The sequence below is a fragment of the Mercenaria mercenaria genome, chromosome 14 (genome assembly GCF_021730395.1).
Source record: "Mercenaria mercenaria strain notata chromosome 14, MADL_Memer_1, whole genome shotgun sequence".
In the NCBI taxonomy this organism is placed as follows: domain Eukaryota; kingdom Metazoa; phylum Mollusca; class Bivalvia; order Venerida; family Veneridae; genus Mercenaria; species Mercenaria mercenaria.
In genome coordinates, this window is record NC_069374.1 from 19,543,183 (window position 1) to 19,568,899 (window position 25,717).

General features: G+C 34.9%; 1 protein-coding gene across 1 annotated transcript in view; it reads right to left on the reverse strand.

The window, feature by feature from the left end:
* Positions 1-12,447, reverse strand: part of LOC123528009 (uncharacterized) — an 82,666-nt gene extending 70,219 nt beyond the window's left edge. The window contains exon 1 of the mRNA XM_053523003.1: positions 12,349-12,447. Within this exon, the coding sequence (XP_053378978.1) occupies positions 12,349-12,390 (42 nt within the window). The 5' untranslated portion in view covers positions 12,391-12,447. The remainder of the gene's footprint in view (positions 1-12,348) is intronic.
* Between the last annotated feature and the right edge of the window lie 13,270 nt (positions 12,448-25,717).

A 25,717-nucleotide genomic window follows, 5' to 3' on the forward strand; every position in this document is an offset into this window, starting at 1 on the left:
GTGATTATTGATAAGATAACGAGATATCCCGTGGTTGAGCAAACGAGATCCACACCCAGTAGAGTAACGTGTGAGAAATTACGTGGAATATTCGCGACGTACGGAGTTCCAGAGAGGCTAGAGTCAGATAACGGACCGCCGTTCCATTCTGTGGAATTTCAAAGAATTCTTCGAAGGAATGGGGTTTCATCACCATAGAATAACATCTAAGCATCAACGTGCAAACGAAGAAGCTGAACGTTTCATGAAAGTGCTAAACAAAACAGAGAAAATAGCGCACAGTGAGAAAAAGGCCCAGCTATTCTGCAATACAACAGATGCTTATTGGTTACAGATCTACACCACATCCGGCAACAGGCTATTCTCCATATGAAAAGAAGCGTCAGAACACTGCTTGATCATCTTCCAAGCATCCAAATATAGAAACAATGGAGAAAAAAATAACAACAAAAGACAGAGAGTACAAAAAGAGATGGGAGAAACAACAAAGACACCCAATGGTCAAGAAGCACCAGTTTAAAATTGGAGACAAAGTGTTGGTGAGAAATCAGATCATAAACAAATGGTCACCAGCATATGAGAAAGAACAAAATGTTATAATTGACGTAAATGGATCAACATAACAGTACGAAGACAATCAAATGGACGTGTTCGTGTGAGAGATGCTTCAAAGTACAAGTTGTTCCAGGAATCAAGAAATGGTGACTGGAGAGAGAAATTGCTACGAGCACCTGTCCAAAATCAATAAATAACTGTCAATAGGCAAAACCATCAAACACAAGTAACTAGTAGGGATGCTGAGAACACTGATAACGATAACCAATTGTCTGGACATGAAAATGATGAAACAGACACACAGCAACCGCTTTAACCAAAACGTACAATACGGTTTCCAACATGGAAATTTAAAGATTACATTTTAACGTCTAAAAAGAAATAATTTGACACTTGTTTCATTAAAAGAAATAAAGAACTTTATTTCTTTAAAAAAGGACACATATTGGAACTATCTTTCTTTTAAAACTTGGGAGATATGTGATATTGTTCTATTTTTAGATATATGCGACGTCATTACCATGCGACGTCGTCAACGTCATTCTTTAGTTATTCCTGATCTACTGATTAAAGTTAGAAACATGAAGCTGGTTATTTATTAATTACTTTAGGATTTAACAAATGGCATTTTCTGGAACTGAAAACTTCCCTCAGATGTTGTGAATGCTGTCAAGTGCCTAGATTGCTTCTCGATAGGAATTGTCCAGTAACCTTTGCTGAGGTTTAATTTTGTGAAGAATTTATCCCCATGAAGTTTTGACCGAATATCTTAATCATTTCCCATAGGCTCCGTATCAAATTTCGGTACAGAATTCAATCGCCTAAAATCAATACAAAATCTGTTTGTGTTATCTTTCTTCTTTACCATCACGATAGGGGAGTTGTATGCAGAGGCGGCTGGCTCAATAATACCAGCTTTTAACATGTGTTGAACCTCTTGATTAACCTAATTTCGTTTCGCATATGGTATGGGGTATTGTCTGACTCTAACAGGTTCTATGGTTGTTAGTTCGACCTTATATTCTGCGAGATTCGTAGTTCCAGGACCTTTTGTGAAAATGTCTTGATATTGTTTCACAAGAAATTTTATTTGACTGATTTGGTTTTCGGATAACTTAGGATTGATTTTTACATCTTCATGTTTCCGACCGTCCTATTCTGATAAGATCAAGCAAATTTACCGCCCATCTCTCTGTACGTTCGTCGGCTTCGATCACTGCAACACTTCCGACAAAAATATATTGTCTTTCCTCATACTTCTTGAGTAAGTTGATACGATAAAGCCCTATTTTGTCACCGACCTTTACTTTATAATCCATTTAATACTACTACTACCATCAACTACTTCGTAAGGTCCTTTCCACTGAAGCATCAACTTATTGTGGTTAGTTGTCAAAAGTAACAGCAAATTTATCCCCGGCCTTCAAATTTCTGTTTCTGGCACTCTTGTCATAATGGTTTTTGTACGTTTCTTGTGCTGCATGCAGACTTTCTCTAGCTACCTTACATGTTCCCTCCAGTCGATTCCGAAAGTCTAATACATATTCATATGTGTTTCTTGTTTCTGGTGTTTCAGCTTCAGTCGTAAGTTCTTTAAGTACTTGCATAGGCCCTCTGACTGTTCTGCCATAGAGTAGTTCAAATGGTGAGAACTCAGTGCTTGCTTGTGGAACCCCCTGATAGCAAACAACACTGCCGACAAATATCTGTCCCAGTCTTTTGGTTTTTCTTAACACATCTTTTTCAACATATTCTTTAATACACCATTCATACGCTCACAAAAACCATTACACTTTGGATTATACGGAGTTGTAAACATTTGTTTCAGAGAGATAAGCCTACATACTTCTTCCATCAGCTGTGAGGTAAACTGACTACCTCTGTCACTCAAAATCTTAGATGGAAAACCAACTCTAAAACTAGATCTAACAACGCTTCAGCAACCCGTTCTGTCTCAATTCTAGGTAATGCAACTGCCTCAGGATATCTTGCGGCATTGTCGACCACGGTTAGAATATACCGATTTCCTTTTTCTGAAACAGGAGCAATAGGTCCTATTTAATCCACAGCCACACGATGAAATGGTGTCTCCATTATTGGCATATCTCCCAGTGGAACCTTTCTAACTTTCCCTTTTGGGACAATTTTCTGACATATATCACACGACCTACAAAACCTTGTGACATCACTAATTAACCCAAGCCAGTAAAAACTTGTTTGTATCCTTTCAACTGCCTTTCTCATTGATAGGTGTCCTCCAACTATTAATTCATGAGCTAAAGACATAACCCTCTTTCTGAACTGTGGTTGAACTATAATTTGCTTAATCTCTTTGATATTACTACCTTTCTTGTCTTCAAAGGTTGTAAACAATACATCTTCCTTGACCTCATACGGAAACGTCAAACCACTCTTCGTCTTCATTTTCTTCTTACCTGAGGCATATGTCCACAGTTTTCCGAAGGTATTGTCCTCATTCTGAGCTTTTTTTTAATCGCTCGACATCAAGTTCATCCTGTTTGATTTCGGCGACCTTCAATGGTTTAAATGAATGTTATTCTTTCTCAGCCTGTGCTCTCGTAACTACAGCTGCAACAATATTTTCTTTTGATGAAGACTGTTTTCCGCCACTACTACTCCAGTTAATGTCTGGTGTATCAGAAGGCCCCTTTTATATTTCCTATAACTAAGTCGCAAATCAAAGTTGTCAAAACCATGGTCTCAACTTCTCCTGTATAATAGGTTGTGTCAACCTGTATCTTTGCTGAAAGAACTACCTTTAATAGTCCATCAGTTGCAACCATAAGATACTTCTTATCTAGTATTTGATTCTCTGATACAAAATCTTTCCTGACAGCTGCCAACTCACAACCTGTATCTCTCAAAACCTGAATTTCTTTGCCACCTATATATCCTTTCTTCATCACCAAGTTCCTTCCTTTCACCGGTTGTTGAATCAATGGTACAGGTGCTTGCTATGACCGAAACGGATTGTCCTTCTGCTAACATAAGCCGTCCATCTTCTATGTAGTCTTTTACCTTTTTATCATCTAATGACACAGCTATGCATGAAGCTGACACTTTCCTGTCTTCATACTGTCTGTCTTTATGCTCCTGATCTTTCTTTCTCCAGTCTTTGGGTGTAGAATCTTGTATTCCATGCCATCTTTCTGTCTCTACTCAGAGGGTCCCTTACTGGCTAATGCAGTCCCGCTTATCTTCCTCTTATTTTGGTCTTGGCATTCCCGTGCTATTTGACCCTCCTTATTACAAAAGAAACATACAGGTTTTTTTAAAAGCTGACCTTTTTCTTTGCTTGGGCTGAGATGAAGGTGTCATACTTGAACGTTGTGGTGACCTATTACATGAGGAGTTATTTTTCAAAACCCTGTTTGAGGTTATAGTACGACCGTGTGCCTCAATATATTGTTCTGCCAACTGTGTAATCCCAGCTCTCGACATCGCAACTCCTACTTTCAGGAACAAAGCAAGGTCTGTGGAACAAGTTTGGATGAACTTGGTCTTTCAGTGTTTCAAACGTATTGTCAACTTCTGCCATCTCTGTCCATCGGCTGAAATACCTGTCCAGCCTTGCCATGAACTGAAAAGCAGTTTCACCTTGCTCTGGCTTGCATTCCCTGAATTTCAATCTAAAACCTTCCTCTGTTAACTGATAACGTTTCAGCACTGCTTTCTTCAAGGCAGGATATTCATTGGCGTGGTCTGGAGGCATGCTTGTATATACGTCCAGGCCTTTCCCTGTGAGGCTCACAGCCCATGTCTCTTCCTTCCATCCCTGGTTTTTGCAAACCGTTCAAATCTTTCGAGATATGCATCCATATCATCTTTACTTTCTTCAAACTTAGGTAGCCTTGGCCGCAGGGTTTTACTACTCGGGTGATCAGCACCTTTATTAGCTCCTGAAGCTCCGGCTTCAGGCTTTATTTTTAACATTTGCAACTCCTGCTCTTTCATAACTCGTTCTTCTTCTTTCAAAGCACGCTCTTCTTTCAAACGTTTAATCTCAGATAACCTTTTCTCAGCCTGTTCTTCCTCATAATGCCGTTACTTCTCGGCCTGTTCAAGCTCAAACAGGCGTTTCTTCTCAGCTTCTTGTGCCTCAAATCTCCTCCTGTCATCATCTCGACTCTGTCAATCTTCTTCCCGTCTCAACATACGTTCCTCATGTTCAGTGTATTCCTTCTCTTTCCTATCCACAAATTCTATAAGCTCTGAACCTGGCAAACCCATTCGTTTGCCCATCTCAACCCATTTATCATAGTTCATCTTGAAACCTTAAGCTGGAACATTCTATAAAACTCGGCTACAAGCACAGGCTACCTTCAGTCACAGTGCCATTTGGTACACCAACAGAACGTTAAAACCACTAGTTTCTGTACCTCCTTGGATATAAATCCCGGACGAGCCCCCAAATTGTCAGGATACGAGTAATTTGACCAAGAGAAGTGCCTACGTCTTTAGTACCTTGAACAATGAAATGGGTCCAATCGCTAAGGTGACTATGTCTTAGACTAGCTGAAAAACGATGTAGAATGTCATTTGTTAAAACGTATAGCTGATGAGACCAAATATCTCGTATATATAAGTTTCCTCTGGCTACCTTGCCTAAATAATTCGTGTACCAATGATTCGTAAATGATTTCAATTACGAGCTAGACAATTTCAGGGATCAGGCAAAAACCACTAAATGTTTCAACTATCAACCTTCAACTAATGACATCAGTTCAAACTACTATAGGCTGGAGATACTATACTTGACTGGTCTTTTTGTCGAAGTTCCCGTCAGACAATGTCTTTGAACAACAGCGTACGAGTCCTATCGCATAGATGCTCAGCCTATGTACTCTTAATTAAAGCTGTAACTGTATCTGTTTGCCCTGACTCTTGGATGCCCAGCGCCTATATGTGATCACCTGTAGCATTCAACTACTATAGGTATAACCCCGATGTCTTGGCTGTACTTCGCCAACAACGCTGAACCTCGTTTATAAGCTGGAACTCTCCTACTGTCACAGTAGATTAACAAACTCTGGGTCTCTGTCTCAGCTTTCCGGTGCTCAGCCTATATTTGCTATCGTCTATAGCATTCAACTATCCTTAATGTAAAACTCTATGCGCAGGCCCTATAGCTCAAAACCTTGTTGAACTTCTGCAACTCTTCTTAAGTCTATGAACTCCAAACGTCTTCTTTTTAATAATTCATCCGCCCTGACAGTGTAGTTGCAATAACTTCCTTATCAAGGTACTGGGATAAATTATCAGTTGAATCATCGACGTGTCTTCTTCAGTCGCTGGATACAGAATGATCTCTCTGTTATCAATCTACCTATTTATTCATTAGCAGACGTGAGCTTTGATTGGTGCTATTTATAGAACTTGTTTCTGATTGGTTCAAATTCGAACATAGTATTTTACAACGAGTACTTGCTCTAACAAATAGTTGGTTCCCTTTTACTATTGTATAAAGCATGATGCGTGTTGCTGGGATCCAGCTAACACTGTAATTAACCGAAATCGTTCATAATTGACCCAAATTCTATTATTAACAGCAATTCAACAATAATTTCAGCAATAATAACATGAAAAGGGAGTCAAGCACCATCTGTGCATATGTGTTACGTTATCCATATATATAATATACAAATTATTCTGATAACCGAAGAGTCTAATTAGATATTATTACCCAGAATCCTGATGGAAATGGTTAAAAACAATCACATAGTGTGTAAACGGCGGGACACCTGTGAGTGAAGAAGACAAAGGCCAAAATATTACATGGTTTCATTTGGTACATGGCAGAAGACATTAAACTGTTTGTCCAAAGATGTTGTATATGTTAATGTGACAAAGATTTGCAGAAGACACAAAAGCACCTCTGGCAAATATCGTGACTGGGGCTCGACGGGCATACTCGGTACAGACTTTACTGGACCTTTCCCTCTAAAAAGGTTAACAGGTATAAAATGGTCCTTACTGACCATTTCCCAAAATATAAAGAAGTGATACCAGTGCCAAATCAGACGGCTAAAGAATGTGCTACCAGGGTGTTAAATGATTTCGTCGCAAGGTGGGGCACGCCTCTGGCCATCCATACAAATCAAGACGCAGCATTTGAAAATAGACTTTTAAAGGACCTATGTTCTATGCTGGAGGTGCGGAAAACCCGGACAAGTGCTAGACGGTCGCAAAGAAACGGCAAGGTTGAGAGTTTAATAAAACGTTGATGAAAATGGTCAAAGCATACTTATTTGGCAAACAAGACGAGTTGGGCGTGCATGCCGTTCTACTCCACACGAGTAAACGAAACTGAAACCAATTTTGCTTGCAATGGGACGAGAGGTGCGGCTACGAACAGACCTAAATTTTGGAATATGGACATTAGCACGGAAGATAGTCCTTCATGTAAAGATTACGTCCAAGACATAAGGCACATTACGTGGCAGGACGACAACATAAAGATGTAGGAACAATTGTTTTCTTATGTTAAGATTTTTTTCATACTCTGTGAGTTTGAAGAACATTAGTTTCCAATACAAACAAGAGAAGAAAAGGCCTAGGTCGCCGAACTCGTTTTAATTTTATAGGGCATTTTTCTTCACCCACGGTTTAAGCATTTCTGAAATTTTGTAGAATTGAAAAAATGGTGGTACTTTATTAAACATATAATATTCCACTTAATGTTTTAGGGATTTCAGGTCTTACAGATTAATATGGATACAAGGTGATGTCAGTATTATATAAGCATAAATGTCACTAACAAATCTCTTTAATTTTTACATGTTGACATAATTACCCCACCCACTTTATTTTCAATGAAAAAAAAAACGTATTTAGATCTACAAAAGAATTCTGACGTTTAGAGTTTCAAAATATTTTGCAGCTTTAATGACACACAAAAATGCATCAAAATGGAGAGAAAAAAAGTTGGAGTCACCGTGCATCTAAGAGATTTATTAAGAAAAACGGTTAAAAACTTGTGAAATTTGTTCTTTTTTGTTCTTTTTGTTTTAATTTATATTTTGTAGATAATATAAAGTGCTATCTTGAAAACTTTTATTTGATTATAGCTTTTCATTACATGTATCAGTCAGGAAAATATCAAAACCAAATCTGATCTACTTTAATAGATATTTGAAATTACCTACCCCTACCCCATTGTAAATCTAACGTCAAATTTAGGCAAATGCCAGCCAAAAAAAAAAAGGGTGAAAAAAAATTCGCCAAAAATAGAATCTATTTAGTTAAATTGTACATTATTAGCCATATTTTAACTATTTAGCATTAATTTTTGGCAAACCTTTTGTTAGAAAGCAATATTCGAAGAAACATTTTTCAAAATGGCGGATATCCTAAAAAAACGCTCGTGCATCCTTAAAACGAATGCCAGAAGGATAAAACAGATATATGATGTCAAAGTTTTTACATATATGAGGTTGGAGATATAACTTGGTGTCTAAATGAAACCACAAAAGTAGGCATTATTCCGCAACTGCTGAAGGCATCTGTTGGGCCCTTTGTTATTAATATTGTAAAAGAAATAATAAAAAAAATGCAAGATATAAGATGTTTAAACACTTCTTTTTCCGTGGTAACATAAAACTTTGAGATACGATATGGTACAGAGTTAAGTGTTCCATATTCTGTTCATAAAACATAGATCATACGGAAAATGTCACTGAAGCCGTCGTTGTTATTTAGACAAGTTAAAAAATGAGAGAAAGTGTGTTACCACGGAAAGACGAGCCCCGCGAAATTAATATTCTAAGCTTATATCTGAAAAGTACTAAAACTTCTACGGATAAGACAAAAAACTAAAAAATAAACTGAAAAACGATATAAAATTAGGTTATGTACTACAAACCTGGATAAGATATTTCTTGAAGGGATAGTGACAAACAAACACGAGATTTAACAGCTAATAAAATTGATAAGAAATTCCTCTGAAAGTAAAGAATGCAACCAAGCAAAAATGATAGCAAACTAAATTTGACTGAATCTATTCATGAGAGGTAATGAAATGTGCAACACCCCTTAAGCCCATTTGAACCGCTTAAGCGGAACTCTAAATATTGCATGGACTACATGTTCCCAAAGGACCAGAAACTATATATATATAAACACTTAGTCCAAGTACGGGGAGATGTTTTACAGCCGCGACACAGCAATTAAATACTGCTCTTGTGTTAGCTAATAATATCTTTAAGAAGATCCTCTGGAAGCAAAGAATGCAGCTAAGCAAAATATATTAGCAGACTCGGTTTGATTGAAACAGTTCAATGAAATAAATGCAAAGTAGTATGAATTGCTACGGTGCAAAAATTTAGTCTTCCTTGGTGGCAAGGTATACTACATACATGGGCTTGTGCTAGAGGACGCGATGTGTGTAGTATATTTCTTTACCTCTCAGGAAAAATCTTGATCACACCAAGCCTGATATTATTTTGTTTTGTACCTCTTTCCACCCGTTTGGGTAGTTAGTTTAAAAATATTTTGTTTCCATATATGGGTGTGTTAAAGCATAAACACATGACTTACCAACATGTTCTTTGTTTTCATATTCAATGGTACACAAAGATAGTCAAAACGATAATGAATTTACAACCTTAATATTTGAGAAGGGGGTTGTTTTTTTTAAAATTGAGTGATTATTCATGTTTTGCAAAATTACACTTTGTCTAATGTAAAAAGTCTGCATTTATTGTTAACTTATTTGTTCAAAATATTTAGAGAGCTTGAAATCATGTTGTACAGAATTATCTTCATATGACATATCTGAATGTCAAGTACACGTAACTGAACGTTCAATGGAATAACTTCAACCGTTAAACATTTCTATGCTTTAGACAAATCAACAGAAATGCTGAAAATCTTCAGTATCATCTACAAAGATGATACCTGTTCTGGTAGACCTAAAACCTCTGTTACCAAGGCAAACAGCAATGCTTTAAAAGCTGTGGTCGAACAGGATGCGCAATTGTCGGTGAAAGATATAGCCAGTTGTACTTGCATATCAGAAGGCAGTAATTTTGAAGAAAATGTTGCCGATGCCAAGATTAATAATCAAATGAAATATTGGAAACACTAACGCTATTTAGTAAAAGCAAACAAAAAGTCGGAAAATATATCTGGTTTACGATAATAATTCAGAACAACTTAACTATACAGATGCTGATTAAGCTATATAACGCAATGATTACTTCGTATCTACCTTTAGCATTGACGACTGAAATGTTTAACTTCCAGTTATGCGAAAAAGAACAGAAAATTCAATATCCTATATTACTATCAAATAAAACGATCTGATTCATATAATATCCAAACTTGATGTTAATAAAGCAGTATGTTCTTGATTTATGTGGTCATCATTTTTTTGACAATACGAAATATTCGGAAGCTTGCTCTTAATGTTTAATCATTGATATGTCCTTAGATGAAGGTATATGTCCTAATATTTGGGAAAAAAGGCTATAGTAATACCACTTTTAAGAAAGTTAGCAATGATAGACCGATTTCTCTTTTAAGCTGTGTTGGAAAACTGACGGAAAAAAGGTATATAAATACTAATACAGCCGACTTCTTTACTCGTATCAGTCAGCAATTTTTAAAGGTCATTCTACATTTTATCAGTTATTCGACATACATCATCAAATTAATGAATCACCAGATATGAAAACCAATACGTAAGTAGTTTTCTGTGATATTTCTAAGGTCAGCTATCGTATCTGGCATAAAGATTTATTATCTAAATTACAAGAAAATGGAGTCATCGCTGATGTTTTGATTCGGATATAACATTTTGTATCAAACCATTGTCAAAATGTTTGTGTAGGGTCCTCTTAAGCAGATTCCAATACCGTTGACAGCTGGTGTTCCTCAAGGGTCAGTGTTTGGTCCTCTGTTATTTCTCGTCTATGAATATAATACCGTTGGCAATTTATTGAGTATTCCCGTCTATGCGATTACGATACTTCTCTAGAATTTACAACAGCAAATATTGCAGATTTAAAAGGTATTTTAAACCATACCTTTTAATTGTTTCTCAATGGACCCGTAGATTCTAATCCTAATAAAATAGGCAATTACTTTTTTTTTCAAAAATAATGCCGCACACTGTCAACCTTACATTTCAAAATATTCCAGTTGAATTTGTTAGTGTCCACAAACATCTTTGTGTGACTTTATGTAGGGCTGGAAATGGCATAAGCACACTGACAATAGTTCATTTTCTGCTTCAAAAATATTACGCATTATGCTTCAAGTGAAATTTTTATTGCGCAGGAAAGCTTTAATCAAATTTCGTTCTCCGACCATTTCAAGAATATGCAGCTGCCATATGAGATAATTAATATATAACTCAAAGAAAAAGATTTCGAAAACTTAAAAAAAAGACGTAAATGCAGTAATTTGAATTTTGATCTTTTTACAAATCACTTAATCACTGATTTAAATTGTGCTTGTTCTCATCGTACGGAATATTGTAAGCACTTTCTGTTAGTGTCATAATTTTACACAAATCAAAGAAAAGATATGTGTTTAGTCAGCGAAGGACTGTCATCCTTTAAACAAAGATATTTTACTTTTTGAGAACTGTATCAGCGAATAACAATGTTAATGTTTTCAGAAGGATTCAAATGTTTATCAATGATACCAAGCGTTTGTAAAATTGGAATTAATAAAATTCATTTGTGCCCAGAATTGAATATTGCAAAGAAACTTTTAGTAGTGCATAAAGTACAAAGTATACAATATATTGTACTCTATCTCACTAGATCTAGTTTTACTTTCCCTTTCTTCTCTTCTTTTGTTTCCTCTTCTTTTCAATAACAAGACAATTTGCATAACTGTATGGAAATTTATTTTTAGCCACATATCATGGCAGTGATTATTGTTAAGGGGTCGGGAGTTAATTATTTTGTTAGAACTTGTTATCCTTTTGCATTTACTTTTGTTTATGCTTTTTTATGATGTAAATTAGTAATGTAATAAACTATATTTAAACCCAAATCAAAATTTGCCGCAGCATGCGATGATATATATTAGAGCGTGTTTTATTGCAAACACGGTTTTCTTTCAAACGACGTGCGTGCTCTCCACTTAAACGCGCGTTTTCTGTGCTGTTAAATCAGTCATTGAAAACGACAATTATGGTATTTTAATGCTAGTGTGCAAATAGCCAAATCTATTTCACAAATATTCAAGGCCTTCGAGTGGTTTGTTGTCTAATTTATCACAGTTCAGAGTTCAGATGCGCAGCAATTGAATCACGAGGGCGTTAGCCCGTGTGGTTAAATATCTAAGCATCGGAACGATGAATCGTGGTAAATTAGACGATACACAACAAGAATGCCTTGATTGTTTTCATTCTTACATGATCATTGACATATTTATATGAAACTTTTGCTGGGATTCATTTATCCAAGTAGTAATATACCAGACGTCATGCGGCAATTTGACGTTATTATTGACGTCATAATGCTCTCTTACCAGTCAGCGCGTCAACCATTGTTTATCGTTGTATATACAGAGCTTGACTTTCTTCCTTGTTTACATTGCAATTAAATCCAGGCATGTTAGAATGGAAAATATATCTCTACTGGACAAAAAGGCAAATAAATTTTAATTACCAGCACATGGTGGGCGATTAATATTCGTTCGAACTCTACATTTACCTTAAGTTAGGAACCATTCAAACTACACAGTCACATAATTGTCTTCTCTTCTTAAAGCTGGCAAACTGACAGAAGCGTGAAAACAATATAGAAATAGACTTACCATTTGTTTTGAATCCGAGTCTTTTTCCTGCGATTGTTCCATTTTTCATTAGGCTGTCGTTTACATATATGCATCACATATGATATATAACTAGTAGGTCGTTTAAGATAATTTCATGTTTACAAGCAGCTGATTAGCAGGTATCATACTGATATGAAGTATTTTCCACTTATTAATAAAGATAACTGAGCATGTATCTTCTTCTTCACTTCATGTAAATTAGGAGTAACACGTCGTTATGTTGGAAATCGAGGTACATAATTATAAAGTTTATTCAAATTTAAGAATAAATTCTGAATATCTCTTTCAACTAACGTTCATGACATTTTGTCATCTACACAAGGCATAAATAGATAAATAGTACTTTTTTAAATACATCCGTTATTTGTCATTTAAGTATTTTTATTTCTACTTCAAATGTAAAATATTTATATTTTATGATTCCGGGTACCGAAAGACCCGATAGAATAGAGGTAAGCCAAAAAGTATCTCTTTCTCTGAGCATTCAGTATCTGGAACAATCTGTATACTAACTATATTAAAATATAATACATGCTGATCCTCATCTGTACGTTATGTAACAAACAAAATCTTTGAAAGAGAAAATATTATTTTTAGTGTGTGATGTAAGGTAGATATACTTAATACGGACTTTAAAAACGCAACAATTGGGTCGAATGCTTTTTTACCAGGAAAGTAGGCTTACTACATCCTTTTCAAGGTCAACTTAATGTCGTCATTCGGACGTTGAATAAAATTAGCCAATGAGCAAGTCGAATATTTTTATAATTTTTAATTCCCTGAAAACGTAACGAGAATGATTCCATAAAACGTTTATGAATCCCCCGCCACGAGTGGTGGGGATTATAGGAATGATCTCCGGCCATCCTTCTGTCGTCTGTCCTTCCGTCTTCAGTCCGTCTGTCCTTCCGTCTGTCCGTAACATTTTATGTCCGCTCTTTATCTCCTAAACCCTTGAAGGGTTTTCATGAAACACATAAGTCAGCCATGACGGCTTAAGGTCAAGGTCACTACGCATGGTCAAAATTTTGAGCCCTCCATTTAGTGTCCGCACTGTATCTCCTAAACCCCTTAAAGGATTTTCATGAAATTTGGGTCAAATGATCACCTCATCAAGATGATGTGTAGAACTTATGTGTCAGCCGTGTTGACTCAATGTCAAGGTCACAACTCAAGTTCAAAGGTTTGAGCTCTGTATCTCCTAAACCCGTTGAAGGATCTTCATGAAACTTGGGTCAAATGATCACCTCATCAAGATGATGTGTAGAACTTATGAGTAAGCCACGTCGGCTAAAGGTCAATGTCACAACTCAAGGTCAAAGGTTTGAGCCTTCCATTTTGTGCCCGCTCTGTATCTCCTTAACGCTTGAAGGATTTTCATGAAACTTGGGTCAAATGATCACCTCACCAAGACGATGTGCAGAACTTATGAGTCAGCCAAAGTCGATAGGTCAAGGCCACAACAAGGTAATATCTGTCTGTCATGCAAAACGTAATAACCATTTAAAATATTTACTTCAAACTTGGCTTATACGTAGGATGCGATGTGACGATGTGCCGAGCGCATGAACTTTGGTCGGTATGTCAAAGGTCAAGGTCACAAATTGAGTTCAGATGTCAAATTTGTCGTTTGTACTTTGTGTTTAGAGCACAGCTTCAAAATATTCAATGTATTGATTTTAACTTGGAACATAGGTGGTTGGACAATCTGAGGAGTGCATTATTTTCTTTTAAAAGATCTAACATTGGCCAGAAAATGGAAAATATTGTCATTAATAATTATAAAGCCAGTACGAGAAGGCGGCGAATATGTAATGAGGTCACCGTGACACCGGCTTCCCGTAAATTTTGTAAGATATGATATTCGCTGTTACAGTTTGATGACACTAAATGTAGACTTTTTTTTTCAAATGAATAGGTTCTCGCGAATTTCTTTGACCTAGCTTTGAGGCTATGTCTTATTTCATATTAATCATCTAATTGTAAATATTCTGGTGACAACATGTCCGCGTTGATAAAGTTGACCTTTCAAACGGTGCGTTACAAACCAATACTTACTTTTACTTTCCTAGTGGAAACAATCTTAATGCAGTGTTTCGTTTGCAAAGTTCGTTTTCAGCATTTTCGAGATGCGTGTAAGATTTTCTCTACATTTCAGATACATACAAGATCATTCGGCTCAAAATTGATTTCCTTGGCTGCACTAGTAAGTGTATCTTATCAAATGATTGAAATGAATAGTCTATATCCGAAAATATGAGTTTGTGATTTTTGCTATATTTTGCGAAGTTATATTAAAGCTACCCAGTCTCTCAAAATTCATTGGTAATATTTTTCATCATAACTATTTTGGTTGGCCATCTTGATTTCAAAATTGTTTCTCCAATTGTTTTTTTCCATTTCATTATCAATTAAATTTCTCTAAAATGTACTGTATACGTGTTGTATGTTACATAAATGCTAAAGTTTGTTAGACAAGTTGAAATGGAACACTGAATTCTATCTTGTGTATTAAAGATACAGTTTTATCTACTTAAAGAGAGATAAATGTTTTGTAATTTTAAAAATCAAGCATAATTTGCCCCTTCATTGAAACACTGAAACGACACGAACAGATTACATACTTTTGAATTAGATATGTCTAAATCAACCATGTTGTATGTCTTATAGGGTAATGACTAATGATTACCATTTAAATCATATCTTTTCATAGACTATAAAACCTAAAGTGGGGGTGGGGGTTGGGGGGGGGTTAAAAAAATATGCTATTGCTTCTTGGCGTCAGATGTTACTAAAAGTTGTTCAGTTATCAGTGAATTGATTGCATTTATTAAACTTTTTGAGTTTTATTAGTATTTATCTTTTATAATTACTGATAATGACTCGCATAGTTCACTTTGACTTATTTTATACAATAGATTAAATTTATAAATGCTTGATAAAAAGGGAGATAATTACAAAATGCGAGAGATATATCTAGCTATGTTAGAATGAATATTCACAATGTACCTTTTTTCTCTTTTTTTTAGCTGAATAAATCAACTGCGGTTGTGTTACACATAATGATTTATTCTGCACCTTAAACGTAAATAAAACAAATAGGAAATACAGGGAAGTAATGTTAAGATACTCCTCGTTTAAATGAGTCAACAGTTTTGTTGTACTTATAAAATAGACTGGCCCGGTTTATAGGTTGGTCAGGGCCACGGTTTTGTCATTATTTTTGAGCATGGATCGGCGGTGTAATGCTTCTTCCCCTTCAGTTTGGAACCGTCCATGTTTACAAACACGTTTGTTTATTTTATGAGGAGTACATAGTTATTAACATTATCAAATTACTGTGTATTTTGTAGTGTCATACTTTTATTCAATGGCGGCAATCTTTGAGCAATGCATGACTGAGTAGTTAAAGGACGTTGATCTTGAAATATAGGTTAATATTAGATTATCTACATTGTTTTTAATTTTCCCGCGGCTTCCAGGCGATCCACTATATAAAAAAATTACTGCGCTGAATTAGCGGCAACTCTAGTCATACAAAGGGAGACAACATATATAGGTGGTTGCACATTCATATTTTGTAAAAATATCGATGTTTATTATTTCGCATCCAACAATGAATTCTTCTCAATGAAGTGTCTTCAATATCTGGAAATTATAATTTTTTATCGACTAGTCATTTCCGCTATCTGTTGTGAGGCATTTCCGGCATAGTTTGGACAATAACACAATATAAAGTATTTACTACACGGATCAGAGTAAATTTTGTGGTTAATATATCATTCCTCTTGTTTGTTACATTTGTAGTTTTTCTTGATCTGCATTGTCATCAGAGAACGGTTTGATGATAATCCATTTGCAACTTGTTTGACTCTGACTTTTCACGTGAATGAAAGCAGTTCCGAAACACATTAATGAAAAGTATAGTGAACAACTCGAGGACAACTTGTGTGTTTTGGTTGAGTTTTCATCTTTAACATTCTTGCTGTGTATTTATTAGTATTTTTTACATAAGATACGAAAGTCCAGGAGGTCGGCGAAAGAATTATTTTCGGAAGTATAGGAAGAAATCTTTGAACGCGTCGGAAAACAGCAATGTTAATAACTCAAGAGAGTTGCATTTCATAATTAAGTTGAAATAGACACTTGAAAATGATATGCCTTAAAATTATATGCCTTGCATTTTCTTGTTGTCTTAAAATTTCAAGTACAAAACTTTGTTATCGAAATGAGCAAAAAGAAATATTTTTTTTATTTTCATAACAATTCTAATATTTTGCGTACATATAGTATAAATACCAGTTATTTTACCCATACTCGAATTAACCTGACTTTTCATCCTCGTTCATATCCTATGCAAATACTACATGTTTTGAAGTTTTTTTATGCGTTTTGATATCTAATGCCTTGATTTTGTAAATCGATATTTGAATCATTTTTAGGCTAATATTGCAAGCAAGTCAACTTCTGTAACCATTAACGTTGAATGCATTTAGGGGATTTATTTTTTATTTTTGAAACATTTCTTGACCACCATATCTTTTCATATGCACCACTAAATATGGTGTTTTAGCTTACAGCAAGCAAAATCAAAATAAGGACAGTGAACTCATTTAACTTTTTTTAAAAAATTAATTTTATTGGATAATGATAAATGTTTTGACAAGGTATAGTGTTTATTATGTTAATAATAAAAAAATAATTATTCATTGTTGATTTTTGATGTTCGCAATGAGTCATATGTTAAACAATGTTAATCAATAATAATTCATATTTGAGCTGTATTTAAGTGAGCATTCCCTTGTGTACCAATAACAGCTTGAAACAGTATCCATTTCATGTACTGAAACCTTGTACAGTTTTGCAGATAAATTTGATTATACCCAAATTTTTTCTAATTAAAAAACTTGCGTCCCCTTAAACTGCATATATTTATTCACAGGTTCTATCTTCCTAAGCAAGTTTCAAGTTTCAAGTTTCAAGTTTCAAGTTTATTTAGGGCATGGCCCTTTAACACCCTTGTTATCCGGATAATACGAAATGATGTAATAATTCCAAAATGCTACAAACTTGAGGAAATGTCAAACTTGGTATGGACATTGTTTTTGTCAATATTTTCTTATTACTCAATCTGATTGTTTAAAGTTTTATAACTGATTCAATATGGTTTAGAAGCAGTACCATTTGCACTAAACAATTTAAATATGGGACATATTGTTAAGTATGGAGAGCCCCAAACAATGTGTACATTTTGCTTTTGAGAATGAGTTTGGCGATTCAAAGCGTTGTCAACCTCATTTAATGGACTTTCGGTAATGGATATTATTTTGTATTATTCAGTTATTATATAAACAATGATATGAACATGTTTAAAAGTATTTATTTTAGATCAAATAACCCACATTGACAAATATATAAGCATTTGTAGTAGTCGATGGATACTGACCCAAGTATTCGTAGAAATTTCGAAGATAAAGCCCGAAATTCTATGAGGATAATAGCCAATATTGTAGTTTGAAATTTTGCATATGCTGTTCTAAAGGTACCAATTGTTGTATATCGAAGAAGTATACTCATAAAATCTGGTAACTAATGGCTGTAGCATGCACAAGGTAATGTTTTATACACATGGTCAGTACCTGATGTTCCTGAAACATTTTATCAAAAGTGAAAATGTCTATATCTTTGTAAAATTCTGTTTTAAAACTCAAGTTTGCTGTCTGAAGGTTCTAAAGCTTACATGCCTGTATCTTTTCTTCTAGATTTTGGTAAAACATTAAACAAGCCAGAACAGGTAAATTTAATACCTGAATCTAAATGTGCTTAGATTCCACATGGGGGAGGGGGTACACCCATTTTTAGAAATTAAGTATGCTAGGGATCTGTTAGCATTTTAAGAGTGTGAAAATAATGGCGCTTTAACAGATCAGTTTTGCTGGAATATGTTGAATTCATAGAAGATCATTCCCTTAATCCCTTAACTGATAATAGTTTGATATTGTACTTAATAATTTAGTACACTTGTTAACTTTTCCATAAAAAAAATTTCCCCTACCAAATATCATCTGCAATACAAGACTCACATGCATTTCTATACTGAAATATAAAGAGTTGGTCCCAGTGTATAGGATAAGATCTACGTTCATTAACTTTGTTTAATATCCCCTTCCCTCTTCTTCTGTAAGTTCAATACATTAAGTTGGTGTTATGAATTGTAATTGAGATCAATGTTTTGGCTTTGTCCCTTGGGCTATAATAACCATGGTATTTTGACTGCTGTTCAAAATCTGTGGTGTGTTTTGTGGTGTTGAAAATCCTGGGCATTTTTGAAGACAGTATAATACGTCTCATAGATCTTGGTAGGTTGAAGATAACCTCCAGCCAAACTCCAAAAGCCATTTCTAAAGGAGCCAAAGATCTGTATAGGTTGACTGCCGGGTACCCACCACCAGCACTGAAACAAGCGCCAATATATGGCCATATCTTTTCTGCATTCTTTATCGGGTCTTTATCCAAAGTCAGCATTCGGACCATCTCTGTAATTGTCAGAATTACATTCATGGAAAGAGAGTGTTAAAATTTCTTTCCGATAACATATGAGGCAAAAACTCTTAATCTGCGATGGGTTTCATATGCTCTACTTATTAGGTTGCTGTGCCTGTTACGAGTATAACAAGAGCTGTCGGAGGACAGCAACGCTCGATTATTCAACAGCCTTGTCAACTGAATGAATACAAAAGTCGAAAAAGGGGCATAATTTTGTTAAAATGGATAAAAGGGTTATGGAACCTTCACAGTGCTTATCAACTCATGACTGAGTGTGTGAAGTTTCAATCCTTTCCCATTAGTGGATACTGAATTACCAGCTTACCTAAAAAACTTAAAACCAAAAACTGCTAAGTTGAAAAAGGGGCATAATTTTGTAAAAATGCAAAATAAGGTTATGGGACCAGCGAAGTGCACGTCGAATCATGACAGCAAACAAGTGCTGAAGTTTCAATCCATTCCAATTATTGAGAATTGGGATACCAGCTTACATACAAAACAGTAAGCAAGAATTTCAAAGTCGAAAAAGAGACATGATTTTGTGAAAAGCAAAATAGAGTTATGGAACCTATGCAAGGTCAGTAGGTCAGTTTATCACAGTGAAAAAAGTGTGTGAAGTTTCAATCCATTCCCACAAGTGGTTACTGAGATACCAGCTTACATACAAAACCGTAACCAAATCGGGACGCCAACGCCGACGCATTGATGAGTCCAATAGCTCTACTATAATCTGAATAGTCTAACTAATCAAAGCACTGAAAGTACTGGAGGATCGATTGTCTCTGAACAACACAGAGTGTACACATTATGTGTAAATATCAGGGGAACCTTTTCTAGTGTAAAAATGTACACAAACTTTTATGTGAACTTTACTTTTGATGTAGGAACGCATTTGCCTGCCTTATGCATTCAGTAATCATATTTCACCATCCTATAACATATCATAGTAGTATCTTGAATGGTAATCGAGAAGTAGATTTTAACACAAGAGCTGTCTCATGACAGCGCACTCGACGATTCGAAGAATTGATTGAAGAATGGGGTCAAAATATTAACATAGATATTCAGACAAAAGAAAAAAATAGATTAGACAAACAATGTTCCAGTATTTGTGAATTTCGATAAGTCTTGCACTAAATGGCAATGTGTGAACCAATTTCGAAGTCCAAAAAGGGTCATAATTCAGCCAAAATAGTTGTCAGAGTTATGTACTCTTGTCTAATGATAGAAATCATAATGATAAACAAGTGTTCAAAGTTTAAAAGTTATATGTCAAATATTTTTGACAAAACATAGACTTGTATGAAAACAGAACAGATTTCCAAGTCCAAAAAGGGCCGTAATTCAGCCAAAATAGTGATAGAGTTATGTACTCTTTCCTACAAATAGAGAATATTATACTGAATAAGTGATAAAAGTTTCAAAGCCATATGTCAAACACTTTACACAAAATATGAACTGGTACGAAAAACTTAACCAAGATTTCTAAGTAGAAAGGGGCCATAATTCAGCCAAAATCCTTGATGGAGTTATGTACATTTGCCTATAACTGGTCATGGTGATGGTAAACAGGTGTTGAAAGTTTCAAAGCTTTATCTCAAAAGACTTTGCCAAAATATGAACTGATACGAAAAACTTAACCAAGATTTCTCAGTCGAAAGCGGCCATAATTCAGCCAAAATCCTTGATGGAGTTATGTAATCTTGCCTTAAACTAGACATGGTGATGCTAAACAAGTGTTGAAAGTTTCAAAGCTTTATCTCAAAAGACTTTGCTAAAATATGAACTGGTATGAAAAACTTAACCATGATTTCTAAGTCAAAAGGGGCAATAATTCAACCCAAATCATTAAGAGAGTTATATGCTCTTGCCTATAACTGACCATGGTGATGGTAAACAAGTGTTGAAAGTTTCAAACTTTTATCTCAAAAGACTTTGTCAAAATTTGGACTGGTACAAAAAACTTAACCAAGGTGTGACCCCGACGCCGTGGTGAGTAGGATAGCTCTACTTATTCTTCGAATAGTCGAGCTAAAAACTGAACTGAAAATTCAAAGCTTGCACAACAGGTAATATTAAGTTAAACTTACTTTTTGTGAAATCAATTCCATATTTATTTATTGTCTGTAAACAATATTATTGTTGAATATAACAATACAAACATATTAAAGCTATAAATATTGTATAGCTTTTGACTTTGGTATATTAGGGGTGGGGGTTACACTATAATTTTTACATTTCCTTTTTAGTCACTTTTTATGCAGAGCAGGTATGTTTTTGTCCAGTCTACAATTTTTTATACCCAGTAGTAAAATACTCTCCACTGGGACTTGAACCCAGACATCTTCCTACGTGGTGTAAGAAGCATTCTTACATTGAAATATGGAGAGGTTTAGGAAAATATTGTAAAACTTGAGAATACAATATTAGAAGATTTGTTTGTTTGTTTTGGGTTTAACGCCGTTTTTCAACAGTATTTCAGTTATGTAACGGCGGGCAGTTAACCTAACCAGTGTTCCTGGATTCTGTACCAGTACAAACCTGTTCTCCGCAAGTAACTGCCAACTTCCCCACATGAATCAGAGGTGGAGGACTAATGATTTCAGACACAATGTCTTTTATCAAATAGTCACGGAGAACACACGCCCCGCCCGAGGATCGAACTCGCGACCCCGCGATCCGTAGACCGACGCTCTACCTATCAGAAGAATTCAAAACAAATGTATACATATTATAATGACAAAGTGAAAATGTATAGTTATGCCTACATGTATTTTCCTCCATCTATTTTATTTCAAGAAATTGAAAATCATGAGATTAATCCAAAAATAAATTCTTCAACCAAATGCAAGTTTAAGAAATTACCTATGTAGTTATTTACAAATAGGATGAGAATATCATTTCTTCATAAAAACTTTCAGGTCTGTTGTGCAGCATTTTTTAAACCTTTGGTTCTCTTGTAAAAATAGAAATACTTCAGTCACAGTGGTGAAAATCACTAAAATTGAGTTGTAAGAATATACAAATTGGACACTCTGTCTGTTTTTGGCAATCAGGAACATAAAGCAAAAGCACTTAACTGCAGTGCCACCTGCAAACTCAAAGGTGAACATTCATGCAAAATTACATCAAAATCCAACCATGCATGAAGAAGAACTTCAATTTGAAATTTGACCCCCAACTGTGATCTTGACCTATGAGATAGGAACATGGGGTTTATGCATGTCACATCTTCTCACTTAGGTAAACATTCATGCTAAATATAAACAAAATGCATGTAAAAGTTATGATCCGGACAAAATCGGACGGATGCACAGACACACATAAAAACACCTCTTCTCCAAAATGATGACTAAGTCCAGCTAGTCCAGCTAGTCCAGCTCATCGCAAGCACGTTCAACAAAAAAATCATTTCTGTTGTTCAGAAGCTTATTATTTCTTTTATATTTTGCTTAATCTGGAATTTACACATGTTCAGTGAACCAATGCTTTTCTAAAATCTTGTTTCAAATCAAAATTTTGTTTGCACATAAGTATCAATATCTTTAGTAAATAACTGGTATCAGTAAGTTTATTCATTAAGAGATTCGTGTCATGAGAAAACCAACATAGTGGCTTTCCAACCAGCATGAATGCTGACCAGACTGGGCGGATTCGCAGGCTGGTCTGGATAAGTGGTGGTTGCAAATGAACTATGTTGGTTTTCTCATGGCGTGGCTCAAATATGTATTACTGGACAGCTAGAAAATCCCCTGGCTAGGCATTCAGTTACCGGACAGCTAGACCTGCAATATATTTCTGCTAAAACACAGTGTACATAGTCAATAATTTGTTTGTCATGATATATCTAACCCTTACCTTGCTATATTTTTATAATGAATTTGTCCATCTTTCAATTTAGACAGTACAATTAAATGTTACAAGGAGTGCTAACTAAAACAATACTGATTGAATGGCGAACAGTGCAGATCATGATCAGACTGCACGGATGTGCAGGCTGATCATGATCTACACTGGTTGCAAAGGCAGAATTAATCGTGTCCAGCATGGTAAGGGTTAAAATAAATACACCAAAATATGACTATTTTTAATTATCACACTGCTTGCAAACAATATAGCCCATAAGTTCCTAATGTAATCAGCTGCTGGAAGTACCTTGACACGGTCGTCAGGAAAGAAAACAGCATTTTAAGTATGGAGGCCGATTAAACAAATCAGTTCGATTTCAAACAAATAATTAATCGGTTTCAAAATTTTGAAATCCTCCCAGCCCTAATTTTAAAGATAAAATATGTGTCTCTCAGTATTCATATTGTCCTGTACGTGTTGTCCAGAAGTTCGGTTTTTGGGCCCCCTAGTCACTGCTAATTTTAATATTTTCGTACCGATGACAATTCATCTTTGTTATTTTTTCTCTTACTGTGATAATGTCTGAACAGTGAATATGAGACATTACATGTATAAATATCTTTCAGATTTTTCGATTTTAACAATTTTTTCAATGGATTTTCAAAGGTAAAACAGTTTCGAAATATTTACAATTTTCATATTTTAGTATTCAAATAATATTTAAATGAATAACTGTTTTAAATGACATGTAACACCAACAGCGGCAATCAATGGCAATGTGATATTCAAATTTTTAAAAAGCCAGTAGTTAAGCGTTCATTATTAAAGTAATCCATTTTATTCGAAATACATGTGTGAAGTAAAAACAGATTAATGGATTGCTTGGTTTATAAACTTTCCATTCATCAAAAAGGTATTTCTAAGTTTGTGTTTTAAGGATTACAGTTTATGCCATTACAAAAACATAACACGAACATTCGGCAATCAATGTTTTATCAAAAAAAAAGTAACAATGGATTTGTATACAAACATGATTTCATTCGTTTTATCGACTGATAAATTGGTAATCTATTCGAGACGTTGAAAAATGTAAAGTGTGAATTTCATACAATATTCTGTTAACAGGTAGGTATTAATATCATAAGTAAATAACAGGTAAAACTATATAAAATCATTCCTTATTTATTAAGAAATAAATAACGTGACAGCTAGAAAATCACCTGAGAATTTGCTAGCTGTCCGGTCACCGGAGGGCGCGTTAAAATAATTTGACGTTCATACCTTTTTATATTTGTGACAGGCAATCTTAACATCAAAAATCTGAAGGACCAAAACAATGGAAGATATAAATCAAAATTACACAGTCCTGTAAATTTACTGGTTTTATCACTATGGCGTAAAAAAAAAACATTGTTTCTTTCTGGTATCCCGACCTACCCTAAACTTTTTACCCTGCCCTAAATAATGTTTTTTATGACCTTTGAGAATATTTTTTAAACTTTTTAACAAAAAGATGCAAAACTGCATTTATTTAGCTTTAAACATGGCCAGTGATGTTGGTAATCAACTTACTGATGCTCTTAAGGCATTACCCCCTTATTTGTTTTCATTTTTTGAACATAAATAATTTCCGAAAAGTCTCCTTTAATAAAAAAAATAATAATAAAAAAATTAAAAAAAAACATTTCCGAATTACCTACCCTAATTTTTTTTAGCATGTTACCGGAAACAATGATTTTTAGGCCTAATTCAATTGTGAAGTAACAGTAGATGTTAATCGTGTACAGTACATACAACGGTTTAAATCACCAGAACATTTGTAATTTTGGATAATTACATCAATAAATCAGGATTTGAAAACCCTTTTTATACATGTAAGTTGCATTTGTATTTATGGCCAATTTGTGAAATAATTGGCATTCAAATCTATATCATGTAAAGCATCAGCAGCGATGACAGTTTCATCAGAAATCGCTTCAACTATTTTGGTCTTTCGAGCTTTTCACGCGAGTGGGGATATTGCCCATCTAAATATTTCCGAGGACAATGTCAAATTAGTTCGACTACTGGACGCATAGAACTCAGGCTAGTAGTAGAATTCCAGTTACCAGATGGCGAGACTCTTCCAATAATAATACGGGAAAACCGAAGGTTTTTCCGTCTATAGATAATGTGTACGTGTATATATGTCAAAGTAAACTTATATACCGTTCAACTTGGGAATATGTTCTATACCTTCACCGATTGTCCTGTCTGTCCCATAATTCCCGGAACTGCTGACGACATTCGACAAAATAAAGTTTCTTACGAACAATCATCAGCAGACAAATTATTCTTATTCTGTCGTATTTTAACGAGTTGAAAATTCGCGGTATTAGATGAAATCGGTGTTATTCGGGTCTCTTTGTAACGTTTTTTTCTCTTTTATTTTGATGATTCAAGCGTCCCGCTTATAGCTTTCAATATTGAATAAAAAGGTGCATTATAGTAGTGTTTGAAGAACAAAATCATCGCCAGTTTAATTTTTAATGCAGAAAAGCAAGTAATTACAAAAAAAATGCCAATATAAAACAAATCCAGACACACTGGCGTAACAAAATTTATTTATATACACAATTTTATGACATTAATGTCATAGTCCTCTGTGGTCCAGTGGTTATCATGCAAGCCCTCATGCGCGAGGTCCGGAGTTCGAATCCCCACATATGTCTTTTTTTTTTTTTTTTTTGCTATAAGCAGTATATTTGTCACAAATTTTGGAGCAGAAATCATTAATGTGTATTGTGATTGCTTATCTCCCTTTCACAGCACTAGACTTTTATGAGTTTGGTAAACTAAATTGGGTTTTGACCAACAGAGTTTGTGTTCTTGATAAAATTCTGGTCAAGAACTTCTTAGAATGAATTTGAAATAAGAATTTATCATGTCAATGGTTGTTTGTCATTCTCATACA